The following is a 14,040-nucleotide window of genomic DNA, read 5'->3' as shown; positions in this document are numbered from 1 at the left end:
TGTAGGACTGTACACATTTATTAGAAGGACATCGTAGAAAACATCGTAGCAATTATATTTACATTTGCCTTCAAAATAAAGTAAAAAGCAAGACAAAAAGCAAGTCCTCTAAACAAACGGCTAATTAAAAAAATAGATGTTTTCTATTCTGAGAGTGAAATATCAGCCTAGTAGAATAATAAGAAAAACAAGTAAACAGGATGACTCAACTAAAACTTTTTTCTATAACAGGCATTTTTCTTTCTTTCTTTCTTTCTTTCTTTTTTTTTTTTTTACAACAGGGAGTTGAAGCTTCAGCATCGCGGTTGACCTTGTCGGCAATTCAGTCCATAGTGCAACGATTAATTAGCTGGACCTCAGCTGCAAAATCCACCCACCAGTTATCTATTCTACATTACTTCCAAGTCTGCACATCTCTTGACATCCTGCAAAAATAATAATAATAATAATAATAATAATAAAAAAACTGTAAAAAGAGTTCATTTTGAGTTCTTTTTCAGTTTGATTGTTATATGGCACACTTGCTGTAGCTCGGGTAAAACCTTCAGCGGTACTTTATGCATCGGAGACTATTTCAGTGTGAATCTATCCAAGGAGGCACCAGTATGGTTGTGTTCAAAGTCTGCATTTGATAACCTACAACATGTATACTGTCAGGTCTCCAGATACCGAGGTCCTTGGACATGAGGGGTGAGTCTTTTATTTCCACGCATTGACGCCTGAGAACGACGAGGGACATCCATTTCTTTTAATTTAACTACCGTCCTTCCAGTCCATCTACCTGCAAACCTAAGAAAAATGCACACGTAACACTTGGGCCCCCCACTGTCCCGCTCTGTGTCCCTGAATGTGTTGGCATAGTTCAGGAAGTCCAGCGCTGCTCAGCTCCCGGTCAGCACCAGGAGAACGACCTGCCCACCATTTCAAAGAACAGCTTGTTGGGCTCCCTGAAGTAGCGACAGAGCTCCCTGAAGGCCTCGGCGCTCAGCGGGGCGTGCGGCCTCCCTTTGGACTCATCCAGGCACTTGTCATGGCCGGCAGACATGAGGCAGTAGAAGCCCTTGGTGGTGTTGTAGTAGAAGTTGTTGGGGCTGATCCTGGGCGGGAGGTCCAGAAACCTCTCGGCCTTTCGCAGCTCGGGGAAGGGATCCCGGATGAGCGCGTCCCCGTCCACCACGTGGATCTGCTCCCTGGGGAAGACCTCCAACCAGCGGGCCAGGTGCTGGTGGTACAGGCTCCTTTGCAGCGCCTTGTACCCCGGGTCAATGTGGCCTTTGTGGAGCAGGAGCTCCTCCAGCGGCTGGTAGGGCTTGTGGCGCGTCAGGCGGTTGTGCAGGACCTGGGTGTAGTCGGATACCAGCCTTTCAGCCGGGTCCCGGACGATGAGCAACAAGCGCACGGCGGGGTTCATGTCCCAGACCCGTGCAGGAACCTGGGGCGCCGCGAAGTAGCCGGGAGTCTTCTCCACCGTCACCTGACCGGGCAGCGTGAAGGGCATCTGGGCTCGGTACCAGGCCAGGCCCCGTCGGTAGTGCTCCTCCACGTTGAAGAAGTGCACCTGACAAAACCACACAGGGAGAAATCATGTAGTTGATTACAAAGGAGAGGCACACATGTCACCTCAAAAAGTCAAGGCCAGATGTATTTAAAAGTAATACAAACTTGCATCAAAGAATTATCGTATTTCGTAAAACATGATGTCAAATTATACGGTGGCATATTAGGGCCATTGTTGGGGGAAAACAAATATGGAGCCTGGGGAGGGGGTAATATTCCAAGAAAAAAAACATACAATTTCTGAAACTAAAGTCATAAATTTACAAGAAAAAAGTGGGATATTCTCTGAGATTAAAGTGGTAAATTTACAAGAAAAAAACTCACAAATTTATGAGAAAGGAACCTCAAAATTCTGAGATTATTAAGTCACAAATTTGTGAGAAATAAGCTCAGATATTCTCTGAGATAGAATTTATAAATTTATGAAAAAAAAAAAACTCAAAAAATTCACTCACATGATCTCAAAATTTTGAGATCATGAAGTCACAAATTTACAAGAAAAAAACTAGTTTTCTTTGCTGTTTTTTTTTTCAAGGAATCAAGAACCAGATTCAGACTAAGAAAACTATTTTGCCAAGTTCTTTCTCATAAATTTGTGAGTTTTTTTTTCTCATAAATTTACCACTTTAATCTCAGAGAATATCCCACTTTTTTCTTAGAATATTTCCCTGGCAGAAGGATCATTTCACTTCGCCCAACTTCATGTCATCAAAACACAACAGTGCTGCTACTTTTAGGAAAACTAGAAGAAGGAAGACTTTATTCCGGTGATGGAAGAAAATTTGAAGTCTCTGAAAGTTCATTTTCATATCTTAGTGGAATGAATGGAAACCAGTGGCTGGAGAAAAGGTAGCTACATTTCTGTAGATGTTATGCTGAACATGCAGAATCACTGGTTTGGTTCTTTTAATTGAACACTTTTGTTGTGTGTGTGTGTAGGCAGAACATAAAACTCAGAGAGTTCGAATCATCATCAAACTGCCGCTCAGATGTTCATCCAAACTGATGCTGTTGCCATGGTAACACGTTGTTTTTTTTCCCGTCCCGTGCACCAAATCAAGGCTTGATTGCTACTGTGAAATGATCAAACATTATATGGCAGATATCAAACAACAGAAATGCAAATGGCCATTTAAAGAGTGTAGTTTTGGGAGTGGCTGCTCTATCAAATCAAATTAAATGATTTTATTTTGAAGTCCAGAAACAGGTGACTAATACACACACACACACACACACACACACACACACACACACACACACACACACACAAACACACAAAAATGAATTTGAAGGGTACAAATTCATATAAACATGTCCTCAGCACTGCTGATGTGACATTTTGGAGGCAATAAAGAAAGAAAAACAGTAGATTTTTTTATTTATTACCCAGTTACTGGCCATCATGTGAAGTGGCACCCTGTACTGTGTAAAGATAATCTCAGAGTTATCAATATTATTATAAAGTGACAGTGATAATCCCTCTGCATTACCTCGGCCTTGGCCACTTCCACATCCGGGTGCAGGTTGAGCATCTCCAGCAGGGCTCTGGTGCCACCTTTTCGCACACCAATAATAATCGCACCAGGAAGCCGCTGCTGGGTGGCATTGGAGGAGGAGGAAGAGGATGATGATGATGATGATGAAGACAAGTAGGAAGGGGAGCCGGAGCCCCCGCTGCGTAATTCTCTTAAGCACACACACAGCTGAGTCTGCAGCACGAGGAGCACCAGCAGCGCTAGTAGCACTGTCCACAGCATGGTGCCCCCTGGGCAGAGAACGCACACACACACACACTCACACACACACAGAGGTGGAGTGGAGGTTATGTGCACACACTCATGTAGCTCCCAGGCACACACAGAGCTGTGCTTGTTAACAGTCAGCAAGGGACCTCAGAAGTGGGCGCTTCAACTGGGAGCCTGTAAGCAAAGAAAAAAGAAAAGTTTTTATTCACCATTCGTCATTGTATTTTTCTAGTACCTCCCTCTTTGATATCGATCTTTTGGTGGAAAAAGGAGGCAGAGATGTGAACAATTTGACAAGAATACTGCTGCGCAAAGAGGTGTTTGAATTTAATAACACTGAAACTTTTTAATTTTTAATCTAAATCAATCGTGGGCCATAACAGAGCCTGTTTGAAATGCAGCGAGGTAAAAGCCAAGGACGGATCATCACTGTTGCCTTCTTCTGTCGGTGACCATCACACTCACTTCTGCACCTGTAATACACACAGTGCATGCCAAGCCCCCGTCCCAAAGTCACTCATGCACTGACAGGCCGCCTGAAAACTCGCAGCTTTGAGCGGGAGGCGGATCTGCGTGCCTGGACAGCTCAAGAAAATCTGAAAATAACTACAGTGGAATTAAAATTTGAAATGTTCCCCTTGGGGGGGAGGATGCAGTGTCGGCATCACTCGGATTATAAGGATGTAGTTAGTGAGCGTTTCTTTTCATCTCGCATGGCTACGGCGTTCGGTGGCATGCATGCTTGCTCGACTGTTTCACAATCTCACACCGTCTGAGAAGACTAACGCTGCATTTACAAAGTCCAAGTCCAAGCGGCAGCAGCCTCAGCCCAGAATGTAGAGCTGCGGTGCGATTATGACCAAGAGGTATTAAAATATTAATCTACATCTAAAGCAGAGGGAGAGGAGATGCATTGAAAATTAATGCAGTTATGAGGTTTAGGTCTCCCCGAGGAGCGCTAACACCCCTCCTAGTTCAGCTGAACCATTTTTTACAGGATAGAAGATTAGTTGTGCATCCTGAATGTGAAAATACTGTGATATGTCTTATTGACTGGGAAGTGGTTTTAATCTATGTTTTGCAAGCTTTTAACGTGTTTTTTTTAAAATTTGGAGTTGGAGAAAACATATATTTACGGATGCTTCCCCCGAGAGGGCCTATAGGAGGCATGGCGTGCCGACTCATCCTCGATTTAAAATCATTTAGCTTCAGCCCAGCGTCAAACACAAGATTTAATTTGCCATAAAATCTCTGTATCATCGGCAAACATTAATCACAGGCGTAGGGCTAAAAAAAAACAAAAAAAGAAAACACTTCGCAGTGATATTTACAGAGGGACAGTGAATGGTGAAAACGCTCTCGTCTCCCTCAACAGTCTCCATGCCCTTGAGCAAGGCACTTAACCTCCATCTGCACTGATCAGCTGATGAATCACAGAAGAAGAGTGAGGTTGTACTCCGCACAGCTCCGCAGGGTGAATGTGTATGACTGGGTAAGCGTGAAACCGAGCTTCGCCAAAGGAAAAAAAAAAAAAAAAGAGCATCTCTCCCGAGTCAGTCTTTCCTGGCAAACTGAAGCTTTTTAGCCTGTAAAGCTCGTAAGGCTCAGGACGCTCAGCTCCATTTACAGGTTCAGGCTACTGGACAACGGACAGGTAACATTCAGATTTTATTAAAGGAAACCTGAAGATCAGAAAATGTCTGTTGTCAAAATGAAAATGTCAATCCTGTTGTTGTGTGTACGACGGCCAGAGTCAGTCTTCAGCCCACAAAGATCTGAACCAAGGTTATCCTAGTTAACTGAAACTAAACTAACAATGAAAATTAAGTTTGAATACTAGACTAGACTAGAAAAAAAATGAAAACTAACTGGAACAATGTTGTGGACAATATGTATGTGTATATTTTTACAAAACGAGCTAAGATAAGATAACAATATACAGAAAATGTCTTGAGTTTTAGTCTTTGTCAGTTTGGTCAAACATGAGGAGGCGCTGGTGCTGATGTTTACTTAGACTGGCAAATATCCCCCCATATTATAATAAAAAACTACAACGAATGCTGAAACTAATAAAAAACTAAACATCTTCAAACAAAACTGAAATTAACCAGTCCACTCTGGAAATTGAACTGAATTGAAAACAAAAATTAAAAATGAAAGAAAAAAAAATACTAGCTAATGAAAAATACAAAACTGTAATAACTGTGAACTGAGCTGAACCAAAGAAAAGCCCAAAGGAAAAAAAAAACAAAACAAAAACAGATCATCTTAACAATGCCCATACTCTCTGATTAAAGAAGGAACAGAAGAGTTTTTAAATCTGTTCAGTCTTGATCTTGTATTTTCACTCTGGACATGAGGTAACTTAAAAAATGACAAAATGAACACATTATGTGGAACAAAGAGGCGATTTGTGCCGTGGAGAGCCAGAATCCACCAGGGACTCGTCCTGCTCAGAGCAACAGGAGGAAACTGTGGCTGCAGGTGATGAAGAGGGTCGACCTGGACATTAAAAACAGGCTTCACTGCAAAAACTCAAAAACTTACCAAGAATATTTGTCTTATTTCAAGTCAAAATGTCTTATTTCTAGTCAAAATATCTCATTACACTTAAAATTAGACATGATCACCTCAGAAGTAACTTGTTTTTAGACAATTTTCACTTGTTTCACTTGAAACAAGTGAAAATAGCTTGAAACAAGTGAAAATTGTCTAAAAACAAGTTATTTCTTAAGACAAATATTCTTGGTAAGATTTTGAGTGTTTGCAGTGTTGTCTGTAGAATAATCGTGGAAGTTCAGTCATCGTTCCGCATGTGATTTCTGCAATTTCTGTCTCCAAAATGCGCACACAGCTTTCCCATTCTGCTGTTTGGCGTCTGTCTTTCCAAAGAAAGAGCTGCCGCAGAGAACGTGATTTTTTTTTCCAGCAGTTTTGTCGGGAATCAACACAAGAAGACGATCGGGGCGTCTAGCATGAGCAGCGACGGCGACCGCGGCTGAACAGACAAAAAGAAAAGAGCGCCACCTGCAGGAGCTCAAACTCGTTCCGCAGAAAAATCCAGCGAGAAAGACGGCACAGTCCCGCCCACGGCGTTTGATTGACAGGTGATCTCTGGGACGTGCGGTGCAGAAACACAGCAGCAAAGGAAAAATCCACCTTTGGATTCTCCGTAATGTATCACCAGTTATTATTATATATTTTTTTTTATTTTAATGTGATTTACTTCTTTAGCCTTCCCACTTTCTCTCACCCTGCCTCGTCTATTTCTGCCTCAGTCTGGTTTCCCACATATCCCAGAATGCCTTCTGACAACCCGAGAACAGACGTCAACTTGCTGCATATTCAGCTGTGGTGTTCATAGGTGTAGATGAAGAGAGGAAAAGAGAAAGCAGGGGCAGAATAAAAGCAAGACAGCAAGATTTTTTTTTTTTTTTTTTTTTTGTCTCTCTCTCTCTCTCCAGCGCAGAGAGAGCAACATGTCTTGTGGCTGCATTGCATGCTGGTCTACTGAGGCTCCTGTCAGCGAGGAAACTGGTTTCTCTGCCTCTTTTCTGCTCCCCGCATGATTTCTGAAAGTAAACCCGGTGTCTTAGATTACTGAAGCGTTTTCTGCTGCTAACACCACTGGAAACATCTCACCGTGGCGTCACTTTGTCCTCATTATTTCATCCAATTATCCACAGGAATACAAACACAAAAAAACCAAAGAAAACCCCCCAAAAAACACACAATCGAACAACAGAATGGGCACCAAAATGCAAGCCACGACGCTGCTGACAATGTTTGACTATTCTAGGATGATTTTTCCTTCTGATATTTGTGCGGCACAGCAGGGGGGCAAAACACAAACCCACAGTCCTTCCCCGTGTTGCTCTGTTTGTCCCAGTGCTCTTCCTGTTCTTGTTGTTGTTGTTGTTGTTGTTTTTGTTGTTGTGGCCGGGCCGCCCTGATGTGGCTGAGTTATTAATTAGTGCGACAGTGTTGTGGTGCAGGGGAAGAGCCCTGTCTGTTCCTATGGTGGAGCGCTAATTGCACCTTTAGGGAGCGCAGCAGCACCCCGACCTCCCTGCTCTCCCCTGGCTTGGCGACATTGGCGTCATCGATGTCGCAACTTTTGCCAACGCCGGCTGACTTGTGGGCGGAGGGCTCACTGCAGAGAGCTGTGTGTGTGTCTGTGTGTCTGTGTGTCTGTTTTGGGTGTGGTGACTGCGGCAGCATTTATTCTCGGACTGAGCGAATGTTTCTTTGTCGTGTGTGTGAATGTAAGGTGCACCTGTGTCTTTAAATGTGTGTGTTTGTGGGTCCCAGGTGAGAGCAGTCAGATCCGTTCATGGTAACAGTGTGTGTGTGTGCAGAGTGTGAAATCTTCTTACGGTTACAACAGAAAGAACAAATACAAATAAATGCAAATACAAGTGGCTTTTATTTTTTCTTCTCTTTAACTTGACAAGGATTTGGTTTTAAAGCTGAAATCCATGACTTTTGAAGGCTGTTGTATGCAAAAGGTGGAGGCAAGGTTATTACAGTTTTGCATTTTTAATTTATTTTTTAATTTATTTTTTAAATTTTTTATATCATTTTGACTTTTCTTTTTCAATTTCAGTTTAATTAAAAAAAAAAAATTTTAAAGCAGGTTTGCTAGTTTCGTTTATCTTTTGTTTTTCCTAAAAAATGCTTAGTTTTAGTTTTGTTCTCATTAGTTGTGTTATTTTTACGGCTTTTTTTTTGTAATGCGGGGTATTTATTAGCGAAGTATTAGGGTAATAAAAACTCACACATGAACAGACAACAGACGAACCGCCAAATGAAATGCCGAAAAGTAAAGAAATTTCCTCTAAAATTTTAGTTAGTTTTGCAAACACACCATACAGTTACTTCTATTGTTATTCCAGCTCAACAAAGATGTTTTTCCACGTGTAGTTTTCATTATTTAGTTCATTTTTATTAACAGTAATAACCCAGGTAAAACTTTTGACTGAATCCTGGTGGAGCTCGCCACTTCGCCAGCCAATGAAATTCATCCAGACTGGTTCGAAGCGGTTTGGAGACGCACCCACGACAAAACAGCGACACCTGGGCGGCCGGATTCAGATTATTACGGTTTAATACGGCAAACTGTGAGCTGAGGCAGATCACAGAGCGGGAAGTGTGTGTGTGTGTGTGTGTGTGTGTAAATCAGAGAAAGACAGAGAAAGAGATGTTGGGGGAGCGTCGGGTCTTTGTGTGTGTGTGTGTGTGTGTGTGTGTGCACACGGTGAGACAGATGCCGTGTGTTAAGTGGTTACATCAGTCCCTCATGACTCCCCGATATGCAGGAATATTCCCCTGCTGTCAACTCGCGCATTCTGCTTCGCTTCCACCTTCATGACCTCTATTCTCCTCTCTCTCTCTCTCTCTCTCTCTCTCTCTCTCTCTCTCTCTCTCTCTCTCTCCACCCCTCCCTCTCACCTTTCCTTGCCCCCTCTCGCCCTCACCTCTCCGTCTCGCTGCTCAGCGCCCGTCTCTGGGCCGTGAAACGAGTGTTATCGACACACGTTTGCATCCGTCCCTGTTTATGCGGCTCGGCTAACAAACACGGCGCCGTGCTAATGGGGGATGCCCCGCAGCAGCCTCTCAGCGCCTCATAAATAAAACACAAGCTCACCTTTTCCTCACCGCTCCCTGAAACATCCTAGTTCAATAAACTTTTAATTTTTTAGCTTGGCGAATTGGAAATGAGGCGGCGTCGAGTTTCAGGAATGAGAAACAGAGAAGAATAATGTGCTTTATGCTGAAAATTAAAAGTCATTTCATCAGAATAAACAGAAAAAAAAACACTTTAACATGTTATGTAGTCACATTTTCAATGTTAAATTCCAGTGGGATGAGATAATCCCACTTTCTTCCAATGCAGTTATAATAATTTCAGGATTTTTTGCCTGGGAATAAGTAGAAATATGTCAAAATGAGGCAGACTCAGGCAGATCAGCCTATTAGGATCAAGAAAATGACACTTTTTTTTCAAGAACAATGAAAGATACAAGTTAATTAGCATTGGAGACAAGTGGGATTATCTCATCCCACTGGCAGATTTTTTTTTATTTCACTTGTATTTCACTTTGAGACTACACAACATGTTAAGAATGATTTTTTTTTTTTTTGTGAAACAATCAAACAAACGGATTTTCAGCATTTTCATCGACAAACGAGACAAAACTGAATTTTGAAGCATTATTATTTACGCCGTACGCACGACGCCGCGTGGCTCTCTTTGAAACGGAAAGCGATTTTATTTCAATAAAACAGGACCTCGGCGCCCCGGAGGCCTGCCGTGTATCTGCGCGTCGCCTCGCTGCTGTACATTAGACATAATAAAAACAAAATGGCTGGCTTCATTAGAGGCGCTTAATGGCCGGATGGCTCTCTTTATTGGCACCATATGAGCTCGGCGTTAGCCTCTTAGCCCTGTTCAATGAGGCTCGCATGAATCATTGCGAGTCCCCGTCTCTTTTCCTGCTCATCGCGTCTTGTGACTCAAATGATCCGGCACACATGGAAAAAAAAATAAAAAAAAATAAAAAACACAACAACAGCAACAACAGGATTGTCAATGATGCATGAATTCTCCATATTGACAAGAAACCCCAGCATCTAGAAAGCTGGGAAAAGATGGAGAGAGAGAGAGAGAGAGAGAGAGAGAGAGAGAGAGAGAGAGCTGAAAGTAATTATCTGTGAAAGGCAGATGCTGCCATGTGCGTTTTGGGAGAGTCCCTGCGTCTTATAAGTTTTGGGGGTGTGTTGTTCTTGTTTCCCAGTGTGTGTGCATGTGTGTGTGTGTGTGTGTGTGTGTGTGCGTGTGTATCTTGCTTCATCTGCATGTGCGCGGCGCCTTTTGTGTTGCGCTTGCGAGCTCTCAGCATGTGTCTGCTCGCTATCCAGGCCTTGGAAATATCTTTTTTTTTTTTTTTTTTCTGAGCGATGGTATTTCAGGGGTGGGGGGTTGTAGGATTATCCTGTACAGAGAGACGGAGGGTGGTAGGGGAAGGAGGGAGGGAGGAGGAATGGGGCTGAGGTAGGGTTTGTGAATGTGTGTGTGTGTGTGTTCCCTCTGCAGGGGTGTGTGTGTGTGTGTGTGTGTAAGGCAGTGAGGAAGATTGTCCCTAGTAGGGGGTGGCACAGTGAAACGCTTTGGATCGCCAAGCGCGCCATATCACCATGGCTGTGAGAGTTAGATAAAACTCTCGCTGTCCCCCTTTTCTTTCTTCTTCCATTCATTTTCCCATCATCCATCTCTTCCGCGCTGCCTCCGACACTTTGGACTCCTTCTTCCTCCCTCCTCCTCCTCCTCCTTCCTCCTCATCTATCTCTCTCTGCCTTCCTCTTCCTTGTCTTCTGGGCCTCACCTTTGTTTCCTCAGCCATCTGTCTCGCCGTTACGCCTAAAATCTGCACCTCGGCTCCCGCTCGTCCCCGTAAACCTCCCCTGTCTCATGTCTCCAAAAAAAAAAAAAAAAAAAAAAAAAAAAATCCCAAACAGTCACACATTACAGATGATTGCCTCTCAGAATAACAAAGGAAACGTAACGAGCGCTATCCTATTTTCCATCCCGTTTCCATTTCCCCGCCTGGAGAGCAGATCGCCAACAAGCCGAGGGGGGTCTGTAATCAAAATAGATGAAGCTATTTCAGAAAGACGCGACTCGCTCACGCTTCCAGATCGCACCGCCCGCGAGCGCTCCCCTTGTGTTTCTCGGTTCTCACGTGGAAAAAATGGCGGGCGAGGAACAATAGCCGCCTGGACGGAGGTTTGAGGCGGAAGAGCCAAGATCGTGAGACGGATTTGTCGTGTGGGGGCGGAAAGGAGCTTTGGTGGATCCACCTCTGGCGAGCGGCAAGCGATCCCCCGAATGTCCCGACAAGAAAAGACTCGCACCTGGAGTCGAGCGCGCCGCCAGGTCTGTCTGAGCTGACCAGAGTTTGGGAGTGAATCCAGGAACATTTGTGATTTGCTGAGAAAAACTAAACACAGGAGACCAGAATCAGACAGAAATCACAAATCGCCCTTTGAATCCCTGAGGCCTTCGGGTGGGCTTTCATTTTGAAGCTTTTTTTTTTTTTTTTTTTTTAAGTAATTTTGGGGTCAATTTTCTTGTAATTTAATTTATAAATATATATTTGTAATAATTCTAATACTTTTCCTGAAATTTGTTTCTATTGAGTTTTTTTTTTTTTTTTTTGGCAAATTTTCTGATCATTTTCTCTTTATTTATTTATTCATTTTATTTTTTTAATTGAATTTTTAAAATTTCTCTAATAATTTCCAGGTAATTTTGTGTTGCTCAGCTCCTTTTTATTTATTTATCTACTTATTAATTTATTTGTTTCCTTATTTATTTATTTATTTATTATTTTTTGGTATTCTCCCCCATGTTTTTGAAAGACTTCCAGTGAAATGGCTCAGGTGTCAAAGGGGACAAATCCAAAGACTCTAGTTGGGGATAAAGCGTCAGGTCAGGGGCCTGTCCCATTGAAAACGGGCACGTCTGGCCGTCCTGGTCTGAGTTCATAGACGAGATGAAACATAAACGAGATACAGAAGTATCTAACCCGTCGAAGTCGAGGAGTTTCGCCTGTCTGCCTTTCTCTCGGAGAAGTTTGAGGCGGCCTGGTGGAGAGATACGCTGTGCGAGCGGGCTTAAGTGGAAAGATCTGATCTCGTCTTCAGAGGGATTGCGAGCAGGGAAGTCAGAGAGAATGAGAGAGAGAGAGAGAGAGAGAGAATTACCCAAGTTCATGTGGAGGAAAACTGATTACCGAGTCTCTTTCCCCCGTCTTCTCTTTATTTCTCCGTCAGAGGCAGAACGGCTTTATTAGCACGAGGAAGTCTATTTGCGTTGCCAACTTGCTCAAGGATCCGAATAACAATTAATAGAAGATGTGCATGAGGAAAACTAAGTTTCCTACGCGCATGCAATATTTACAAGACTAATCAAAAAGCAGCCACATACAAAAACAATAAAACGAATCCTTCCAGGGATTACGGCAGCTGCATAGCTTTTGACTGCACAATTTACACCTTATTCCACAAAAATGTGACGTACTGTAAATAAATACGGATTCTCGGCAACGTTATTTGAACCTTTGCACCTCGGTCATTCACTAATGATATTACATTTTCCAGAAAAGAAAGAAAGAAAAGAAAGTTTTTTTTCTTAATTTCAGCGAGAGTTTCGGAAATCGGCGCTCGTTTCATTTCTGTGTTTTGTAGCCTGCTCAGCGCAGTGCATTATTAAAGTGAAGACGACAGCTTTTTTTTTTGCTCATGTTTTAAGAAATAGTGAGAAATTGGTTATGACATGATTCCTGGGAGAAGGAAATACTAGTTTTGGTCCTCTCTGGTGTCAGCAGAGTCTTAGGACTTTTCTACCTTATCAGTCAGCGGTTACACTGCAAAAACCCAAAATCTTACCAAGAATATTTGTCTTATTTCTAGTCAAAATATCTCATTACACTTAAAATAAGACACAATCACCTAAGAAATAACTTGTTTTTAGACAATTTTTACTTGTTTCAAGTGAATTTTCACTTTTTCCACTGGCAAATTTTGCCAATGAAACAAGAGAATTTTCAAGTGAAAATTCACTTGAAACAAGTGAAAATTGTCTAAAAACAAGTTACTTCTGAGATGATCATGTCTTATTTTAAGTGTAATGAGACATTTTGACTAGAAATAAGACAAATATTCTTGGTAAGATTTTGAGTTTTTGCAGTGATACAGGTCCTGATTTCTTCTTCATGCTCTTCTTTGACCTCCTAGATATCGTTCTTTAGTCAGAGTTGGATTCAAAAGTAAAGGTTAAGGTAAAACGGGTGGGTTCACATTCAAAAAACACAGGTGCAGTTATGGCGACTTGTTTTACTTCCGCCTATCTCCTTGAATTTGTCTGTATTTCGACTGAAATATTTCTAATCCTCCTGCTAGAATTGTAATTCTTGCTTTCACAAACATGAATTCTCAACCCTTTGACTTGTGAATTCCCCTTAAATTTCCCCTTTAGCAGGTTCAACGTTAGTAAAAACATTTCCCCCCCCCATATTGCGTGAGAAAGGCATGCAGATATTCTGTTCTCTGCTGTCACTGAAGCTACATCACACCCGACCCGAGATGCCGTTGTTTTGTGGCTGCGCCTTTACATCGAATACAGACCGCCTCGATGTCTTGCACCTCTCTTTATGGTATCTTTGGAAACCTTGGGATCTCCACGAGAATTTAAAATAAAGTTCTGTGGGTTTGAATAAAGATGGGACAGGCAAGGTCGGCGATTTTAACAGCAAATATAAAAGCTTTTGTCACTCCGGGTTGAATCACCATTATGTTTTATCAATCTGCAATAGAAAGCTGCACATTGACATTTGCTCGCATATTTAAAAAAAAAAAAAAAAAAAAAAAAAGGAGGCTGCTGATTATTGCTTTACCAAAACCGGGCGAGAAAAAAGAGCCGTACCTGAAGAAGACATTTGTGGTGGGAATGGTGGTGCTTTCACTGACATTACAGGTAAATCTGTAGGAGTACATGCGTCTCCAAGGTGCAGGTGAACAGAACATGAACTTGGTGGACTTTAGCCTGAGTTTCGAGTCAAAATGCAATCATTCTTTTCTTGTCTTCATCTGCCAGTCTCTCTCTCTCTCTCTCTCTCTCTGTCTCTCTCTCTCTGACCTTCGCCGAGGCTCGTCTGTCTGTCTTTTTCCCATCAAC

At 42.5% G+C, this 14,040-nt stretch overlaps 1 protein-coding gene across 1 annotated transcript in view; it reads right to left on the bottom strand.

The window, feature by feature from the left end:
* hs3st1l2 (heparan sulfate (glucosamine) 3-O-sulfotransferase 1-like 2) overlaps positions 1-14,040 on the bottom strand; it is a 30,063-nt gene continuing 16,023 nt past the window's right edge. Inside the window, exons 2-3 of the mRNA XM_030061127.1 lie at positions 3,048-3,476; positions 1-1,558 (exon numbers count right to left, since the gene is read on the bottom strand). Of these exons, the coding sequence (XP_029916987.1) occupies positions 893-1,558; positions 3,048-3,314 (933 nt within the window). The 5' untranslated portion in view covers positions 3,315-3,476 and the 3' untranslated portion in view covers positions 1-892. The remainder of the gene's footprint in view (positions 1,559-3,047; positions 3,477-14,040) is intronic.

Source organism: Myripristis murdjan, chromosome 9, assembly GCF_902150065.1.
Source record: "Myripristis murdjan chromosome 9, fMyrMur1.1, whole genome shotgun sequence".
NCBI lineage: Eukaryota > Metazoa > Chordata > Actinopteri > Holocentriformes > Holocentridae > Myripristis > Myripristis murdjan.
This window is presented reverse-complemented; position numbering and strand designations above follow the sequence as displayed.